This window comes from Fusarium oxysporum, chromosome 2, assembly GCF_000149955.1.
Source record: "Fusarium oxysporum f. sp. lycopersici 4287 chromosome 2, whole genome shotgun sequence".
NCBI lineage: Eukaryota > Fungi > Ascomycota > Sordariomycetes > Hypocreales > Nectriaceae > Fusarium > Fusarium oxysporum.
Window position 1 is genome coordinate 3756625 of NC_030987.1, and position 19281 is coordinate 3775905.

At 48.5% G+C, this 19281-nt stretch overlaps 7 protein-coding genes across 8 annotated transcripts; 1 reads left to right on the forward strand and 6 right to left on the reverse strand.

Moving 5' to 3' along the window:
• Positions 1–833: 833 nt before the first annotated feature.
• Positions 834–2338, reverse strand: FOXG_19824 (uncharacterized protein). Its single transcript, XM_018400100.1, has 2 exons — positions 2006–2338; positions 834–1600 (listed from the first exon to the last, which is right to left on the reverse strand). Exon 2 carries the CDS (start codon positions 1533–1535, stop codon positions 1095–1097), a length of 441 nt encoding a protein of 146 aa, XP_018245383.1. The 5' UTR covers positions 1536–1600; positions 2006–2338; the 3' UTR covers positions 834–1094.
• A 3268-nt stretch (positions 2339–5606) lies between these two features.
• On the forward strand, positions 5607–12688 carry FOXG_19825 (uncharacterized protein). Of its 2 annotated transcripts, XM_018400101.1 has the most exons (3): positions 5607–7543; positions 7604–7673; positions 7732–12688. In XM_018400101.1, exons 1-3 carry the CDS (start codon positions 7228–7230, stop codon positions 7928–7930), a joined length of 585 nt encoding a protein of 194 aa, XP_018245384.1. In that variant the 5' UTR covers positions 5607–7227; the 3' UTR covers positions 7931–12688. The 2 variants fall into 2 exon arrangements, with proteins under 2 accessions (XP_018245384.1, XP_018245385.1); XM_018400102.1 differs by having other exon boundaries at positions 7283–7673; positions 7732–8696.
• On the reverse strand, positions 6018–7229 carry FOXG_08540 (uncharacterized protein; the record flags this gene model as incomplete). The annotated part of the gene is made up of 1 exon (XM_018387526.1): positions 6018–7229. One exon carries the CDS (start codon positions 7227–7229, stop codon positions 6018–6020), a length of 1212 nt encoding a protein of 403 aa, XP_018245386.1.
• Positions 8435–11409, reverse strand: FOXG_19826 (uncharacterized protein; the record flags this gene model as incomplete). The annotated part of the gene is made up of 2 exons (XM_018400103.1): positions 8435–10638; positions 10692–11409. The coding sequence occupies 2 exons, from the start codon at positions 11407–11409 to the stop codon at positions 8435–8437; spliced, it is 2922 nt and encodes a 973-aa protein (XP_018245387.1).
• On the reverse strand, positions 12516–13423 carry FOXG_08543 (uncharacterized protein; the record flags this gene model as incomplete). Its single annotated transcript, XM_018387527.2, has 3 exons — positions 12516–12693; positions 12969–13033; positions 13337–13423. 3 exons carry the CDS (start codon positions 13421–13423, stop codon positions 12516–12518), a joined length of 330 nt encoding a protein of 109 aa, XP_018245388.1.
• Positions 13424–15147: 1724 nt separating this feature from the next.
• FOXG_19827 (uncharacterized protein) lies at positions 15148–15579 on the reverse strand (the record flags this gene model as incomplete). Its single annotated transcript, XM_018400104.1, has 2 exons — positions 15148–15417; positions 15502–15579. The coding sequence occupies 2 exons, from the start codon at positions 15577–15579 to the stop codon at positions 15148–15150; spliced, it is 348 nt and encodes a 115-aa protein (XP_018245389.1).
• Positions 15580–15692: 113 nt separating this feature from the next.
• On the reverse strand, positions 15693–15809 carry FOXG_19828 (uncharacterized protein; the record flags this gene model as incomplete). Its single annotated transcript, XM_018400105.1, has 1 exon — positions 15693–15809. The coding sequence occupies one exon, from the start codon at positions 15807–15809 to the stop codon at positions 15693–15695; it is 117 nt and encodes a 38-aa protein (XP_018245390.1).
• Between the last annotated feature and the right edge of the window lie 3472 nt (positions 15810–19281).

Consider the following 19281-nt stretch of genomic DNA (forward strand, 5'->3'; position numbering starts at 1 on the left):
TACTGCTAGAGATGATGTCGTGCCGGAGCGGAGTGGACGGATCTCTTTGGGGTTTGGTCGGTACAGATACGGGAGTAGCGAATGTTGATGTCGATCTTGGAGTTGGAGATGCGACAGACGAGGCAGGAGACGAGACCGGGGTTGTTGTTGCGGTGGTAGTGGGTGAGCCGTAAGATGATGTTGGTGTAGATGATGCTGTAGTCGAGGAGGAGGAGACGGAGGAGACGGAATTGGAGTCGGAGAGAGGATGAACAGTAACGAGCGGTCGCTTGAGAGCCGAATTGTAAGCGGCGACAACTGAAGCGTGAGAATGGGAGTGAGAATGAGAATGAGACGGCGCCGAAGCCGAACTGGCGTGTTGATGAAGGTGGGATCGAAAGTAGTGTCCGCGCTGGTCCTGGTCCTGGTCCTGGCGGTCCTGGTGGGTGCTTGTGCTTGTGCTGGTGCTCGGGCATTGACTTGGACTTGGACTGGCTAAACTATTGCTAGCGTTTGCAGCAGTAGCGCCTCCAGCTGCAGAACCAGAAGGCGCTGAAATGGAACAAGTGGTCCCCTGGAATCACGATGTTAGCTGTAAAGCTTACAGGGCCATTAGAGTGAGGTGACCTGTCAGCGCGGGCGGGTGGGTGACGTGGGCCACTGAGCCATTGGGACAGGACCGGGCTAGGCTAGGCTACCTTTTAGCTGCGGCCTGCTCGGTTTTTTGCGTTTTTGCAAGGATCCGTGCAGGGGCAAGCAAGGAAATGGAAAGGGAAGAATGAAGAATGGGCGAGAGGGATGCGATGGGGATGGGATGATCCGCCTTTGAACAAGCCCCCCCAGGTCAAGATGAGACTCGATCAAGAAGGGGGGACAAAATTGAGGGTGGCAGAAGGATTCCAGGATATGGCTCGACAGTGTGAGGAGATGGGCACAGCTGAAGAGAGTAGAATGGTTGTTGGGGTTTGTAATTGATGTGCTGTGTCATGATATACCGTTTCCTCATTGGATTGAATTTTACCGATTGCTTTTCAATCGCTGCAATTGACTTTTTTCAAACTCACTTCTTCCCACTCTTCTACTGATCATCTTTTTTTTTTTTTTGCTGCTCCCGCTCAAGGCTCAGGGGGGCCCTCTGGTCTGATGACGGAACCTCTTAAAACTTTAAGGGACTTGGGTAACGCCCCTAAACCCAACTTTGACAAGGTGCAGCTACTGCCATTCACTTTTACGCTGGGCTGCCCTGAGTAAGGCAAGGCGTCGATGAGGGGGGTCGGGAAGTGAAGCGAGTGGGTGTGAAGCACATGTGAATGGATTTGGATTTTGGTGGAGGGGAAAACAAGAGAGAAAAGACGAGACAAGTACAGTAAAAGAAAGTAAAGAAAGGTACTGACCGAGTTGCTCGTGGTGTTTGTTGAAGCTGTCTTTGTAGAGCCCCATCGTCCAAAACTCCATCCTCCTCCTGCTCCATTACTTCTTCCATTGCCCTTCATGTTCTCCTTGTTGCTTCCTGCAATGCCGCTGATACTCAGCTTCTTCTTTCGCGCCGCCGTCATGAGGAATTCTGATATGTTTCGCTTGTTGAGGCTGGTACTCGGCAAGGTACAGCACAGTTTAGTTACTGCGGCAGCAAACATCTCGTCAGCTCAATCCCAGTCCAGTCCTGGTCAAGCTCATGTTGCGGGTGACCCTGCACATGCTTGCATATTGGTGTGTGTGCCTGTGTGTACTTGGTGTATTGAGTGCAGTGCATCCCCATGGGCGAGAAGTGTGTGTATGCGTGTGTTACGATGCTGGAACAAGCACCATCCCAGACTATTCAGCTGGTCCCGAAAAGGTACAGCAGATCTCGGATTGGATGCTCAATATCGCTATGGGTCCGCGATGTAGCAGTATCATTGCATCTCTTGATGTTGATCGTCACTTGACTCGAGCCATCAAAGTCAAGAGTTGAAGGCCATATCGTGATATGAATGAACGAATAAACCAAAGAAAGAGAAATACAAAGAGACGAGAAATATCGTACCTGTTTGAGCAACGTTCTACTTGTGCTCCAAACGGTTCCTCTCATCGCCCGGTTACTGTCTGTCCTCTCTCTCTCTTTCGTCCTCCCTTACACCTATACCAGACAGGTTGTGTATAGGTCCGAACACGCTTTGCAAAAGACAGCAAATCAAATCACGAAAAAAAAACAGCACAAGCAAAGACAAAGAAAAAGTGCTCAATGAAGAGATCGAGATCGTTGGAGCAAAGCAAGAAGAGGTTGAACTTTGTAAGATGAGAAGAAATCACAGAACCCTCAACATCAAGAACGAAGTAAGGGAGAGGGAGAGAGACGACTTCAAGGGTTTTCGTTTTGTCGTAAATGCATACACACACGCAGATACATAATTCTTTACATTCCGCATCTATACTCCCTCGTTGTATATGGATTCCACCAACAAGATGCGCTTTGTGCGGGAGCAGGCGAATTCCCATACATCGTCCTCTGGCTGCGTCTATTCTTTGCCCTTTTTCTTTTGGTCTGCCTCATCTTGTCTTGTCTCTGCCTATACGCCACGCGACCCCTGCCCACGAGCAGACCAATCCTGAGATATGATAGTCGAAATTCACGATCGGGGGCAATAGCTGCATTCCAATAGTGTCTCATCATTGTCCTCGGCTGGGGACATTGCTTCTGCTCACAATCTATGGCCGAAACCACGGTTAGTGGACTTGCAACCGTCACATATCAGAAGAATAGTCACTCAGCCAGCCAATAACTATGGTTTGTCATTATATGCAAAACACAGTCGTATCAGAATTGGATACAATAAAAAGGAAACACCAAGAGAAAAAGAAAAACTCTAAACGTCTAGCACTAATACAGTACTGCACTGGACCTGACTCAGGAATGTGCAGAAGCTCCAACAGCTAATAGGCACTCTTGCACCGTTAACTTGTCCAAAACTCAATTAAAGACTAATGATCTTCAGTGAAATTTCTTCCTGTTAGTTCTCTCTCCCCAGATTGTCGAGGTCTAGCGAGTCAAGATGAGATAGTCTTTGATCATGATCAACCACACCAAAACGCTACAAGCAAAAAGTAGAGCTACAGCGGCGCATGGCAAAAGCGGGTCGAGCAAGGCTAGAGCTAGACTTAGCTAGGGACTTTTTTCAAATCTAACGGTCTTCCGCCGCCGGGATGTCACTCTATCCCATCCGTTTCCCACTGTACCTTAACTTTCTTAACATTAGACTTCTGTAAACAGTTACAGATAAGATTATATCTCTCACTGTACCTGCACTTGATCATGTCTGGCATACGCAAGCCATGACGTGCAAACGGGAACAAATCTTCCGGTACAAGACTAAGGCGTTTAAGCTGGCATATCCTTGAATCTTCGTTTGCATTCCAGCACGAGATTCGCAGCCCTCCTCAGGGCGGGAGAGAATATTAATTTAACAACCCAAGACACTTGTCAAAGGAAACACTATAGTTAGCAATTTGCTCGAAACAAAGGGAACGTAATATCCGGGTTATGTGAGCATAAGGTATCTTGATAGATTAACCTGCGGGTCAAGGGTTTTGATAATTGCAGGGATTGCTCCAGATCAGATTAACACTGAAAACATTTAGTTTCCGCATTTGACGCTGGGATCCCCCTTGATTAGGTTCAATGAGTCTTTTTTTCCTTTAATAAATCAAAGCTCCATTTGACATGTGTTTCAAGGGGTGACACACAAGTCCCTGGAAACTCGAGACGAAGTTACAGTAAAACTGTATGTTTCTCTGGTATCCTTACAACGCCACATATTAATTTCCTTGGTCATATTGAAAGGATGCACTGCTACATGTTCTAGTTATGCTAGACATGCATTATAATTTCTTTTTTTTCCCCTGCTGCTCATCGGTCGTCGTTCTCTGGGGGATGGGGCTTGCTAGTAGCGTCCTCATTTATCTCGTGCATAATAATAAATGGTTTATTACTTGATTAGTCTGATATAGGCCAACAGCCAGTCAGAGTTGACAGTTCGCTTCTGTCTTTTGGGCCATAGTGCTCCTTCAACAGTTGCATTCACTTAGTGTGGTCTTCTTGGAATGGACAAGAGCTGTCCCAAGCTTCATGATGGTCTCATAGTCGATGCTCCATGCAGGCATCACAAACCACGTGTAACCCGCCTCGCATTTGCATTACCTTTCCAACTCTCGCTCTCTCTCTCCCTAGAATTCTAGTCCTCGCCCTGTCATTCCAGGAACCCTCGTGCCGCCTCAAAGGGGAATGTTTCTGAAACAAGGCTTGCAGTACCGAGAATGGCTTTTGTCACCGGCTTACGACTGCGGCCGATATTAGCTGCTGCTGCACGCACAGATAGTCACGACCGTTTCTAGTTGCAGAGAGCATTAACCATCAGCTCATATTATCGTGATGAGAAATGGAAGTGACATGCTTTAGTGCCCAGCGAAACTCGATGCGTCAAAACCGCGGGTGCGCGGCCGACATTAGATCGGATGCTTTGAGATAAGTTTGCAAGTTTGAGACAAAATCTACCAAAAAAGCAATTATAATCATTCATTCATCTCATCCCCTCCGGCTCCAGGGTCTTGTGCTCTCCCTTCAGTTGCCACTTGACTTCAAGTTCAGCCAAGCCTTCAACAGTATTTGGTCAAGAGGCGCGGAAACGGCTTCTACTTGTCTCTCAGCTCTTCTCTTGATGTCTCGGGGATTGCTGCAGCCGTTGATTCATGTCTTGAAGAGTGTTGCGATTTCTCTTCACCAGAATTTTCTTACAGTCGAATGACGTGCTATACACATTCCTCTGGTTTTAGCACGGAATAAACTTTTATTCAATGCCATCGTGAAGGTTTGAGCGGCCATCGTGATACTGGTCTTGATTTCTCGAGCATCATCGTATCAAACCCCTATCTATTGCTTCCATAGCGTGCTTCTTCTGTACAGATATCATTAGAAAGTATGCAAAAGGAAAGAATGTAAATTGCATGACATCCCTTAGGCCTTTGCCGTGCCATTCATATTCTAAAAGCTGTCTGGGAAACATACAATGTCTAAGACCCGTCATACTATGGCTGACATACCATGCTCACTCTGAATGAATCAACTGCCACAAAAGACCCTGAAGTACACAAAGGATAAGTGTTTCCTCTGACGGCTATTGTCGTGTTCCAATACCTCCGTCATGGTATGTCATTGGGAGTTCGGAGGAATTATGTGGCAGAAACGTTTGATGGCGTATCTCACATATTCTCGAGGCTTGGTGTTTGTCTCGGAGCCATATCTTGCAGAATGTAGGTATCTAGGTTATTTTCTCGAGGTGTTAACCATGCCTTCAAGACTTCGGAGAGTTGATAGAGCTGATCCTTGAGAAAGATGTGAGGAACACGATTGTGAACATGAACGATGTAACAAGTTCACTTTTTCTGAAACCATAAAGCTCTTCTATGAATAGGTTCAAACCCAACTTGATTTAAATTGGGCTGTTCTTGTTGATATACCTTTGGGTTATATTACACTAATCAGTTCATAACTCCTCATGACAGGCAGGCCTCTGTTGACTCCTGAAGATGACGTCTCTGAGAAACTTGAGTCTTCACACTCTTGAGTCATATATAAATATTCCCAATCCTTATATTACGTTTGACATTTTGACTTTATAGGTTCTGTGCCATATGCTGACATGTTCAACTACATCTTATGCGAACTGGACAACCCGATTTTCCTACTCCAGAACTTCGATGTCAACATAACTCACATCTACTGCTTAGAAGCTGCTGCTGTGTCACTTGAGATTTAAAAGGAAAGAAGAAACCACACACTGTTAACAATTGCTGTAGACAAAGCTAGTAATAATATGCTTCCCAATATCTCCCTTAAAAGGGCAGTGGCCCAATGTTCGCTCCATATCATATCTTTGTGCAGATACTTCGCGCCTCATTATCATATAACTCCAAAGAAAAGTTCCTTAACATCATAATTCATTAACCCCCCAACATTGTCCCATACCCAGTAATACCCTTGATCATGGACGTTACGTTACCCCTTAGATCCTCCACAAAGGTTGCGGATACTCCCCTCCCTCCAGTATATACTTCTCAAGCCTTCCGCTCTTCTCTCCCATAATCCTAACAATCGTGTCCACAGCAGGCACATCGTTACGAAAGAAGATCTGATACCAGCCCACGTTGTCACTAAACCTGCCATTGATTCGAACCGTCTCCAACACCTCGAGTTTCTCCCTCATAAGCTTAAAGATGAAATCCCAATCGATGTCAATTGAACTGAAAGGATCGCACCATCCATATATACTCTGCAGGTCAACTTCCTTTAGTGTTGAACCGTGTTCGATAATTAGACGGACAAAGTGCACAAAGCTGATGTGTAAACAGCTTAGGTCGATCTTCTCAAGGTGAGGAAGCCTTTTAGTGATGTAGAAGTCAACATCGCTGGCTTCGAGCTCGACAGGAGTGTTGTGGACTTTTAGGTCTCGGATGCTGGGCATCAAAGAGATGAAGTAATCGAGGCGGTCTGGCTTGAAGGACATGACGTCGTATTTCAGATGCAAGTGTAGCTGGGTCACCGACCCAAAGACTGTTAATGCTCTTGGGTCCAGCGTGGAAGGTAACTTCAGGTCCGGATGCATTATGGGCTCGATTGTTAAACTCTTGAGTGGTACGTTGCGTCTGAGTAGGGCATCCAAGATGGCTTGCTGTGACTCTAGGATCTCGTCACCAGCTAATTCCATAGATTCTTCCGAGCTAAAGACATCGTCAATTGCCCTATAATCTTGCCAAGGACACTGCGTCCAAGTCAAGCACACGGAATCAAGATTGGGTAGCCTCATGATAGCTGGAACTACCAAGTCAAGAGGCAGCGCGATTGGGTCGAGGAACACATCTTGAGTCTCAAGATAAGGGCCCCAGGCTCTATGCAGTTCATCTGCGTTGATGATTCGCGATGTAGCGTATTCGACCTCTTCCTCAACCAAGCGAGCCATGTTGAACTTGACCGAGCGAATGCGCCTTGCGCAGCTCGGTACAAGGGAAAGATGGTGAAGTCGTTCACCATCACCATCGAAATTGGGTAACGCAAGGAGTAGTTTTGTGCATTCTGCAATCCTTTGACATGAAAGTCTGAAGTTTTTGAAATCTTGTCTCGGTAGAAAGACGGCGATGTTGTTGATGAGCTCGTATGGGAGATGTGTAAGGCGGGGCTGCGATGACGATGACGATGCTACTGGCTCGTAATGCTCCATGATTTGTTTCCTCCGCGTAAGCTTTGGTGTTGTGTTGTTTTGTGTAGTCTTATGGAATATCAACAGTTTGCTCTATCACTCTTTCACAAGTAGTCAAATGTCGGCTCTGTTTGTGTATGTTCATGTCAAGAATATGAAGAGAGTTCAGCTTCAATTTTGTCCTGTCTTGACCCTCGGAGCTGAGCTACTGCCACGCCCCACGGTAAACCTATCACATTCTTTCCCGCATCAAACATCAACCTCAGCCTATTTTCATCCCAGTTCTCATCCGCCGATTCACTGCGATACGCCTCGTCGCTTCTCTTACGCCTCAAGTATGAGTCTTCCTCCAGGAAACTGTTGAGCTTATGTGCTGATGCCAGTCATTGTCAAAGGAAAGGCAGGTCATGTGACTGACTATTCTCGTTCACATTCTCCCATCATCACATCAACCATCATGCTCAAGTAAGTTGCCTCATCCTCAACCGTAGCCCCTAGCACTAGGACTTACATACACAACCAGGGCTTACAAGAACCTCTCACCCAAGACACGTCTCGGCGTCGGTATCGCAATCATCGCTTGGGGTGCTGGAGGACTCATGTTGACTGATCCACTTGAGAAGTCTCTTGGCTTGACTCCGACCGAAGAGGACAAGGCTGAGCTGGACAAATACACACCAAAGATTACCACTGTTGACAAGAACGAGAAAGACGGTAACTGAACTGAGAGGCTTGCAATACATATATAAACCATATCTACACGTCTCCCAAGGGCAATGTTTCGCAAAGGATAGCGAACAAAGCGCAGCAGCGTCAAGAAATGATCTCATTACATCAGAAACAAACACATAATACTTCACAACGGGGCACAAGTAGAAATATAGGCAAACATCATTAACCTGCTCCAAGCCATCAAGTCATGATGGTCTACCGGTTGACCGTCAACCGGTTAGACCTCCCTTTCTATCTTGATCAAAGTCTAATATGCAGTTACAACTCCTCTTCCCGTCTATTCTCGACAAATGCATTGCACAACGGTGCCAACCATGGATGTGTGAGGCCAATCCGGTCTACCTTGAGATGACCATCACATTGGTGAAACCCAGTGACCCAGGAAACAAAGAAAATGAAGAAAACAAAGCAGAATGCAGCGCAACGCCTCCAGATGCAGCCCCCACCCCTATAGTACTTTTTTTGGTTCTGTAAGAAATTCATACTGCCGTCCCTTAGTCAAGCTCCGTCTTGACAGACGCAGTGCCAGCGTCTTCCACCACTTGCGGAAGTGGTTTGAATAATTTTGCCATCTCTAATGTGAGATCCATTGCTCCATACTGATCATCAATCTCTCCAACAGATCCTAATTCTTCTCCTCTGCTCGCGCCATCTGACATCACCCACGACTTCACCGACTTCAATAATTGGATAATTTGGACAAAGCGGGCATCCGGCGACAACCGTAAGTCCGCCGCTTGCGTGTGCTTGAGCAGGTAATTGGAAAGCCAATAGAAATGGATGCCATCTCGCGAGAACCCGTGCCGCCGAGGATTGCTAGATCCCGGCAATGTTGGCGGGAACTGATTGGCCATATCCGCATCCCAATTATTCTTGAACTTGCTCAGAGCGATAACAAGTGCCTGCAGACTTTGTGGGTCAACGTTGGCAGCCGCCCCCTCCACAGGAGTACCCCGTCCACTATTGTGGCCAGCTGGAGTCATCCAATCATTGGGAGGAGGCGTTCCAAATTTGGACAGCTGAGCCGCATTGCCGTCAATCTGAGCCCGCCGAATCAGAGCTAATATGCCATGGATGAGAACAAACTTTCCATAAAGGTTGGTGCTTCCAGGTTGGATCTGATACGAGGGGTGCAGAAGAGCTTTGAGAGCCCAGTCCATCTCAGGCTGCTTTGGTCTCTGAGTGCCATAAGGATTCTTATCGCGAGCGGCAACATCGCCGTTGAGGCCAAGCGCAGAAGCACAGTCCCCGGCATTGTCCGCATCCCAAGCTGTGTCGTCGCAAGGCAAAGGTAGATGAAATTCCATAACATCGAACAAGGGTTGAGAGTTGAAGTAAAGTCCCATGGCAACGTCCATTAAAAAGACGCCAAACATTAGACGATTCCGACGCTCTTGATCAACCCAAGTATCCCAGTTCCATTGCTGCAAATCAAAAGTGTTCCGGTCAAAATCGATTTGGTGAAGGGGTGACAGAGAAGCAGGGTCCCGTGATGACTGGAAGAGATTCAGTCGCCTGGCGTTGGCTGCAAGAGAAGGGTAGATCTGTCGAGCCCGCTCTCTCTGTTGAGGGTTTCCATTCCAGAGTAATAATATACATGTTAGCAAGACAGCCTGAAGCTCTTCAATATCAGCCCGAGATGCGTGACTCGGTTGCCCTGTCAAAGGTTCAGCATTAGACATCATCTTGCAGTCGCGTTGAAGTGCGACGACAAGAAAATCCATCATTTCGCGAACATTAGACGGGGTGACATTGTCTGAGTAACAGGCGCCGATGCAACACATGCCTGCAAGTAAGCCAGTATACGCCTCCATGACCTTAAACGTCGCGACATGAATGAAAGGCATGTGGATGTGGAAATGAGTGTACTTGTCCAAGAAGTCCTTGACGTTGTCAGGCGAGAAGTAGAGATTCATCCCCGCGCTAGAGGGATCGATGGCTTGATTAGGAGGATAGAAGAAATTAAGGATCTGATCAGAAAGAAGATTGTATGAGGTTTGGTGAGATTGCATTCCCATATTCGACAAAAGGGTGTCGCTGGCGCTGGCGCTGGCGCCTGTCGTTCCGGGCCCGGCATTAGGTTCGGGTTTGATTCCGCTCTGAGTCTGTCCAAGATTAGGATTGAAAGATGTGTTGACGTAGGTTTGATGCGCACCAGCCTGGAACATCTGAGACCAATCAAGGCCAGATGGAGGGTTTGTGTTGGAGCCGCCGTACATGGGCAGTCCGTTCTGAGCGGGAGGCATGCTGTAGCCAGTCATCTGCTGCTGGTTCATGTTGGGGTCAGCGCCATAGGGCTGCGAAGCACCCATGACCTGACCGTTCATGTTCCGTCTGTCAGCGTTGTTACCGTTGTCGAGACGACCAAGCGAGCTGGATCGAGAGAGTTGGCTCTGATCCTGGGCCATGTTGTTCATGCCATCCGAGACTGGGACCATGCCAAATGGGTGGACCATGTTGTCTGCGGGCAGGTTGCTCAAGCCATTGAGGTGGTTGAGATCACCCTCGTGGGCGAGGCCGGCGGCCTTCTGAGCCTGCTGCTGGTTCTTCTTAACGTGAGCCTGAGGGTGCGACAAGTGACTAGCTCCAGTGGGGTTGCCACGGCGGATAGAGCACTTTTGGAAATGACGCTTCAGGATATCACTTCGAGAGAAGGTATCGCGGCAAAGAACACACATGTAAGGGCGATCACCGGTGTCTGAAAAAGAATGTCAGTAAAATCTGTCAGTGTCAACAAGCCGTTCTACTCACGTCGCAGAAGGTGGCGCTTAAGATGCTTGGCATGGAGGTAAGTCTTTGTGCAGTGAGGGCAAGGGAATTTGCCATCTGCGTCCTTGACAGGAATCACGGTGTTCTTGGCGCCAGTACCAGCGGCTGGGGCAGCAGGCCGTCCAGGAGCACTGGGCAGGATTCCGCGTCGTCCCTGAGAGCCAACAACGTGAGTAGGAGGTTCGCCCTCTGGCATCACCGCAGTGGGCTGCATAAGAGAACCAGGACCGTAAGGCGACGAAACACCAGGTTGAGACATGATGCCTCCAGGAGGCATAGGACGCAGCACAGGAGGACCGCGACCACCAGCAGGAGCAGGCGCGATAGGCTGTGGGTGAGACGCGGCAGTGGTCGCCTGGGGCATCATGGCAGAGGTGCCATAGGCCTGGGGAGGAGGGTATTGGTTCTGGGCCATTGAGTAAATACCAGCACGGTTCGCGGGCTGCGATGTCTGCTGCTGGTAGCTAGGCATGTTGGAGGCCGACCCAGGCGTGTTCGGGGTGCCTGGGGTTCGCGGCGTATGAGGGTGGCTTCCGTACATGTTCTGCATGGCCGAGGTTGGAGGCTGCAGCGGTGGCAGAGTCTGAGGGAGAGGAGAGCCGGTTTGAAGTTGGTTGGGAGAAATCGCGGTTGGTGAAGGATAAGTCTGACCAGAAGAAGTCGTGTTTATACCATTGGAGGGGTAGTGAGGACCGTCCATGCTACTCTTGGTAGACGCGAAGCTCGTGACAATCGTCGTGGTGTTGAGAATACCGCGACGCAAAAAAAAAAAGTTGCCCGGGGTACAATGGACCTTGGTGGATGACAAGTCCAAGTCGAGGATTTGCGGAGAAAGGAACAAAGAGGAGGGGTCTAGGTGGTTTGCAAAACTTGAGAAAGCAAAGCAATATCAAATGCAATGCCTTGTAGAGCTCCGCAGAAGATGTTCCCGGATGGTGGAGGATGAGGCTCGTGGCAGGTCCCTCTTTGAAGGTAGTGGTTTGGAGAGGGTGCACAGAGTGGAGAACTGGGTCCCGAACCTTTTTAAGTACTATTTTTTTTTTCCTCTCACGGTCTCCTCTCTAGACGGTCGAGCTGTCAGGGCAGTTTTTGAAAAGGTGGGTAACGTTGAGTGGGTTCAGAGTGGGTGGGTGTGAAAAGAAGAGGCGAGTGAAGGAGAGAAAAAAGAAGTGGGTTGGTGCGGGTGTGGATTAAAAAGCGATGCAGAAGCAGCACTAAAGTAAATTTTTCGGTCTTGCTTAGTACGCAATCACGAGGAGCGGTCGAAGGCGAAGGAAAGCAACAGCAGCAGCTGAAGTGAAGGGAGGAAAAGTTGCCAGTCGCGGAACCGTTAGTAAAAATGCCTTGGCCGGCACGCACAGTATGTATTGTAAGATAAAGCCGGTACTCGCGTGGTCGCAAATTCCCAACCCAGTTGCAAGTAAAGAACCAGCAAGAGATGTGGGAAGTGGATAATGTTGTCAAGGGAAGTGGGCCCACAACGAAGCAAAGGAACCACAATCTGAATAGCTGGCGGCTGGGATCTGGAGGAAAGGCACAAAGGGTCGCGGGTCGCGGTCGTGTTTGATGGGGCCAGGCGCCAGACGCGCAAATCGACTTCAAGATATCACGACAATTGAGGTGATTGTTTTTGGCAATGTATTTGAAGATGCACGAAATCTAAAGAGTCCAAAGAAGAGTCGATGATGGTATGTGAGTTGTGTGAGGGAAAAATTTTCGGGAGAACGAGAGAACGAGGAAAGATGAAAGACGAGGGAACAACGACCTACGGGAGGCAGGAAGATACTGAAAACCCCGAGGTACCTCCTACTTGCTCTCGCCTGGGAACACTGAGATCAGGGCAGTGAGAGCGCGGCTGCGGTAACGTGCCTGCCAGTTACAGGCGGAAAAAGATAGAGCAGGAGCAGTAACCGGAGTAAAGACGGAAGTACCTGTTACCGAGGCCGGCGCCAAGCAAGGAAGACGCTTCAATACTGGCCGCCAACTGTTTGCAGTGTCAAATTTGTTCCTTTTCTAGCTTGGATGGTTCGAATTTTTTTCGTTTTACTCTTCACACGCCCCTCATCCTTCTTCAATCTGAATCAAATCGGGTCTACGGCGATATTTCTGGCCTGTCCAACTTGGATGTTAGCGCAGGTGCCATGCCATTGCCGCTCTAAGCCGCCAGATTCGGGGCTCGCTCAATACCTTAGCTAAGGTAATTCATTTCGCTGGCAGTTTGCGGTGAAATCTACGGACGGATACTTACTCGTCACTTACCGACTTGCTGCCATGTCAAGTCTAAGCAAGGTACCCTCGTCGTATCCACAGGTTCTTGGAGTAGACTATAGGAACAAACAGTGTCAGTTTAAATCATCAGCAATGATTTTAGAAGTGCAAGACTCCAATTAAGTCCAAGAGGGCATCATTCAGCTTGCCAGCCGTCAAGAAGGGAAAGAAAGGGAAAGAAAAAACCTTGCGTGCCGTCTCTACTAGACACACTTCCTGAGTGCGATCTACTGTGCAGTATCGTACGAATAAAAGCGCCAAACTGATTCGGGACTTTTGAACAAAGTGCGCCAGACGAGGCGTCTACGACATGCAAACCCTCGCTCATCAGGTACCTTCCTCCTGTAAGAGAAACACCCAGCTGTCGAGAGACCTCTCAGCGCCGAGGTAACTGAAGCATTGCCCGGCACCGTTGGCGCAAGTCTACCGGCCTCACCGTCCGACATCGCTGTAATCAATCAGCTACTAAGAGACTGTCTTGAAAGTTTGCCTCATATGATAAAAGGTCTGGTAACAACCACTGAGTTGCCATATCATCATCATCAGCGACACTGAACTGACATCTTTCTTACACCAAGTTTCGCCTTTACGTCGTTTTGAATGTCCAGGGTTCTGACGGCACTTGCAACGATCCTTCTCATCTTGCGATCCTGAACACAGACAGGGAAACACTGCTATCAAAAATCACATCCAGGATGATGCACGACGCGTCGAACAACTTCACAAACGGCCCTGTGTTCACAGATTCGCACGGTCGATACTGTACACACGATAGGTTGAAAAGGCAAGTTGCTCGCAGGGGTGGGGGCGTCTGCAGGGAATGCTGGAGGTTGGGTGATGTCGTAACAGGTACGCATTGTTTTGCTACCTGGCAAGCATAACGCGCTTGTGTGTCCCTTGTACACGATACCTGACACTAGTCTTTCGATTCCCGGTGTCGTAGCCGGCCTCGCTGCACACCCAAGGTCACGATGCTTCACACCAAATTCAAGTCCTCTCACCGCATTACCTCATACACGACTCGGACACCGAGTTCGCACCGGGATTCCTCGACCAGATCATGCAGCGTTTCTCATTTTAACAATTTTCCCTGCGTTTTTTGCCTGATCTTGTGAACAAGTGTAGAGGCTAGTCCGAACGCTACAGAGCTAGTGTTCACGAATAGCTTTTCTCGACTGCCTAATATTGCTCTAACCAGTGTCAAGATGAAATCGCCCTTAGAAAGCTGAGACAAGTCAGACTGCTGTTTATTGAATACGTCCAGATCTCAATGCCAGATTTTCCTTTGTCTCACAATTACCCGGACGACGAATTGCTTCTTTCATTTTAATGACATATCGGTCAATAACCAATGGTTGGTTTGCCATGGTCATGTTATGAACATGATAAAACCCAGTGACAAAGAATACGACCATCACAGGCATGCCTGTCGCGTGCAGCTTGATAACGCTGGCCATGTCGGGTCTTGGCAACAAGCATGAACAACTCTGTTCAGTTAGTAATACTGCTTTCCGACATACCGCCTCATACTACGAAACACACTTGACAACAATTTCCTAGGCCAGCTAACTGGTTAGAGGCCAGCCATATGCCTAAATGGGTCAACATTCGGCTCGTGACTCGAAGAGGCCGGTTTTCCAAGATGATATGCAGGATCCACGAGTCAAGCGAAAACGAGCCCCAGCCTGTTGATTCAAGGGTCTTGAATCAAGGCTGACACGACATTGCTCAGAATGCGAACATAGTGCTCAATCCGCTCAGTTGTGTGAGTGAACGAGCAATGTCCATACCACGGTGATCACTTGACTAATGCATCACTCAGTCAAAGTTTTGAGCATGACAGAATCAACTTTTGATGACCTGGCGGTTATTGCAGTCCTGATGAGGCGTGCCAAGAGAATAGAAAAAGTAAGGTGGGGACAAAAGGAAAGGAAGGCAAGCAAAATTCGCCGAGAGTACAAGGTACTCCTGGGACGTTGGAGACAATGGTCCGTGGAAAAAGGAAACGCTATCGGAGAGTCGCCTGGGTTTAATCAAAGCCGGACATCGGCCCAGAGGAACTTCTTGGTCACGCACTCAGCTGTCCCGGAAATGCAGGCACGCCTATAATCACATTGACCAGCACCCAATGCTAACACAGCATCGTCTCGAGACGTTGTTCCAGGGTCCCTCATCTTGTTGTCGACGCCAACCGTTCAATGGCTCCCGCAAGCATAGCGGGTGTTCCCACCAAAGCAGATCTCAGTGGAGCAGGGTCCCTTGAAAACCCCTCATCTTCCCGCCATTGCATCTGCTGAAGGACGAGGGTGGGAAGTTGAAGGCTTCGATTCTGGCTCCAGAAGGTTATGGTGGAGTCCTTCCCGTGAGGAGGCGGACTCCATAGTTGGAGAAAACATCGTCTTTTGAGCCGCTGACGCTCGCCTATCAAGAACCCTCGCATCTTGTAGCTATTAGCTTAACAGCGACAATGCGACAACATATCGTCCGTCACGAGGACTTTGTTAACATAGCATTTCTGGCTCACCTCTCGGAGTCGGGCACTCGGCCGCCAAATCTGGCTGCCTAGAAACCCGAGTCCTTTCCGTGATCGGACGATGACCATCCAATTCGAAACAAAGAAGGAACCTTGGAGAAGACCATAGGGAGCGGGAACACCGAGAGACAAGCAGGTATCATTCCCGGGAAACAACAAGAGAGAACGACTGTGCTGTTACGCTAGCTCGTTGAGGTTTGGAGGAATCTTGAGCCCATGTCCCTGAGGTTGAGAGCTACCCTACCCTTGCCTCGGTGGCGTCGCGCTTTAGGCAATGAATGGGTGCGGATGCCAGACATGTGTCAAGGCCGGAGCATTGTGGAAAACACGACTGCCAGATCGTTGTCAAAAGGGTCACATACCTTTCCTGTTATCAATCTCGTTGATACATAAAAATCATTGTCGTGTTGAAAGTGCAAGAATTATTGGCAATTATTACGCAATTCATATCAAACTCGTTGCAGGGCCAGTTATCACTCCAGACTCCTAAACAGTACTGGGCACGGCCTTGTCTCACAGAACGCTTATCCCTCGCTGTCATGACTGGTGATGACGTCCATTTTCTTTCTCACTTTTTTTCCCCGAAACTTCACCGACTCGAAATATCACACATGCCCCTGTTCTGGGCTTTGCTGTCCGAGAACAGTATCGTGTACTCCACTCTGCTCAACTCCTGGTCTAACGTTATTACTGGAGTCTCAACACTTTATTTTGTGTTCAAGAATTAACTGTGCTCTAACATCAGACTATTGATAACAGTTCAGCCTCCTCTTGAGAAAAATATTAAGAGTGTACAGGCTGACGAGGCACTGCTACACTGCAGCTGATGGTTGACAAATGGTATAGTCAATAAAATCATAAAACGGTTTGGGCATTTATTCCCGTGGTTATTAATCAGGTTAAAGCGGGTGTCGTCGGCAGCAATGTTAAGATGTCATCACGGGCCTAAGCAAAGGTCGCTAAAGGGGGCTTAATCTGGTAGGGAATGGATAAGTTAATGCTCGCCTTTCTCAGCTTAAGTCCGGAAGAGGCACACCTTGATGGAAAATCCCTGTTCAGATATCGGAACTACTTCATTGGGATACCCGATAGATTCTTAGTCGCTGACATGCACGGCCAGGATTCCCAATGCTTCGGACATTTGAAGAAGGAATGGAGACAATCTCTGATGATTGAGCTTCACTTTCGAAACAATCGCGCAGCTTAGTGAATACAGGGGCTAGCAACTTGATTGAAATGGCTGTTTGGGATCGCCGATATTATCTCCTTGAGTGTGATTCAAGCCAGCCAAGCACATCTCACGTACACTCACACTCAAAGCTTCAATGCACCACACCAATCCAGTGCCATGTTCGGCAATCGTTGGAGAAGCGGGACTGGTGGAGGCATAAACTGCCGCTGATGGTGCCGTACAGAGGATGTTGAGCCTCAACGCACCAAGCTTCTTCTACGGGGTCCCTTCCCGCTCCATGAGGAGCTTGGAGACCCGTAAGAAGCCACAACGATCTGGACACACAATATAAGGCAATGCACGTCGTGATGGCTTCATCTCGACACCACAAGTTGACAGCAAGTCGCCAACCTTGTTGTGCATGTAACTCATTCGACTCCCTGCAATCTACTCAACGCTTTCCTCTTCAAACAAGGACGGCCCATCACCGTTGATCAGGATTGGTCAGGATTTACACTATTCCTACAATGCTGGACGTGCATACACAATACAGTACTGTAGGTACACGCCTGCACGAGTCAGAATCATTTAGTTTCGGAACTTCGAAATTCTTGACATCGTGATGAGCGCAAAAGAAATCATCACAATGTATATCCCTCACATTAAGGTCTGCCCTAGACCAGTCTAGTGATCAGCCATCAAAACACAGAATGTTTTGGGCGAGGGCGAGTGCGGAATTCACAAATGTGCTCCCAACCCTTTTTCTCGTGACGAGCAGACCAATTGAAGGGGTTGGAATTGAGCCAGTGTTAAGATGGTTCCCAACCACACAACCACCCATAACAGTCTTTTACGTCACAAACTTTCACATTCTGCATCCAACAACACTTCTCGCATCACCATCACCACCACCATCACCGCCGGCGCTGTTCACTAGGTGGTGATAGTGCGGAACCTTACCGGACAGGCATGGCTGGCTAGTTTATCCATGGTGTCCCGTTCACCACGAGGCCCCCCACCAGCACTTGGCTACTCCTAGCAAGCGTGTGTTTTAGTTCAAGACGCCATCACAAACCATTCGCTATTTGACGGAATTATCGAGTACTGTGCGTTTACTGTACTGAGGGAGGCAAGGGAGTGAGTGTTGATTCGGCAAACTTACCTCGCATTGTGATGGTCTTGTAACTGTTACTGTTTTGAATCCGAGAGAAACTGCAACCTTACAATGATGACGCCTGGTGTTGGTTCATCTTTGTGGTTCGACTCGGTGCTCGATTAGGTGTGATACGGACTGGTTGAGCTTCTGATATGTTCCAAACCGCTGAGCCAGCAACAGCATGACAGTCATTCTTGGCTTACCATTATCCGTTTGTCTGAACGAGAGCTATTGAGCTATGTTGAAACGCTTCTCATACTCATGTGACTTGAGCACGGTACCTCTAGAATATCGTGCACTTGCCCTGCGCTCAGCGCGCTGAGAAGCTTCAGAGTACCCAGTACAGGGATCAACTCGCTCTCATGTTCTGATCTGGCGACGAAAATATGACGACAGACAGAGTGCGGGATCTTGTGAATTGCATGTTGCATGTCGCGGGACGGAGGATGCCGCGGCATTGCAGCATTTATCCGACTCGCACGAAAAGGGTAAAGTTCATGGTGAAGACGGACAACAGCAGCTGTCTCGCGATAATTACGGCAGATCCTCCCTTGTCAATCACCATATGCACTCCACAGACGAGCGGCTAACAGGTTGCAGCCTTGGTTGGCGTGGTTAGTTGCATTCACCACCCCCGAAGGTTGTCTGCCCTTCTGACTTGCATGGCTTTCTAGCTTGTCCAGCATGACCCTGAATCCCTGAATCAGGCATTATGAATTTACGAAGGATGGTCAAGGATGTAGTGTGAACCCCCACGCCGCCGAGACATTGACTGCAACCCCCTCCTGTCTGCGTACGGTATGTACACCACAGTACTGCTATTCGGAGCCGCTCTGATAGCGTAAATCTGTTCGTTCATTTGTGATTCTGGCGAACGCGTGAATAAAAGTCCCGTAAAATGAGATGATGGACGGATGCGTGCGTGTCCTCGAGGGACACGAAAGACATGCACACGTGTAAAGTACCGAAACAAGACGCTTGCAGGCTATCGTACAGTAGCCAAGCGCAAGTGCCATATGTTATGCCAGGTGCAGATCTACCCTGAAGGTAACATCGCGAACGCAAAGAGCTGGTGCTGGCTTGTCCATGGCAGATTGACTTTTTGAAGTCTGTGGTATAGGGTGGTTTCACTGCACTTGGTGAGTTCCTTCTCTTGACATCAAGGTTTGTCGTTCATTTCCTGATGGTGCGGTAATTATGTGTCCGTGAAGGTTTGAAATATGTCATATGTGTTTCCTACGTATCATAACTTTGTTTTTTGTTATACTTCCCTTGAAACCCGAAACTCTTGGTGACGCAGTAGCATCAAAACAACCATGGATGGCGCATGTTCTACCGGCGGTGATCTCCAAACGTGGAGCCCAAGATGATGTTAGCAACTTCATCCCTAGCGGTGTTCCTGGTGATGGATCTCTCCCCGCATCCTTGATGTGGCTCTTGGTGG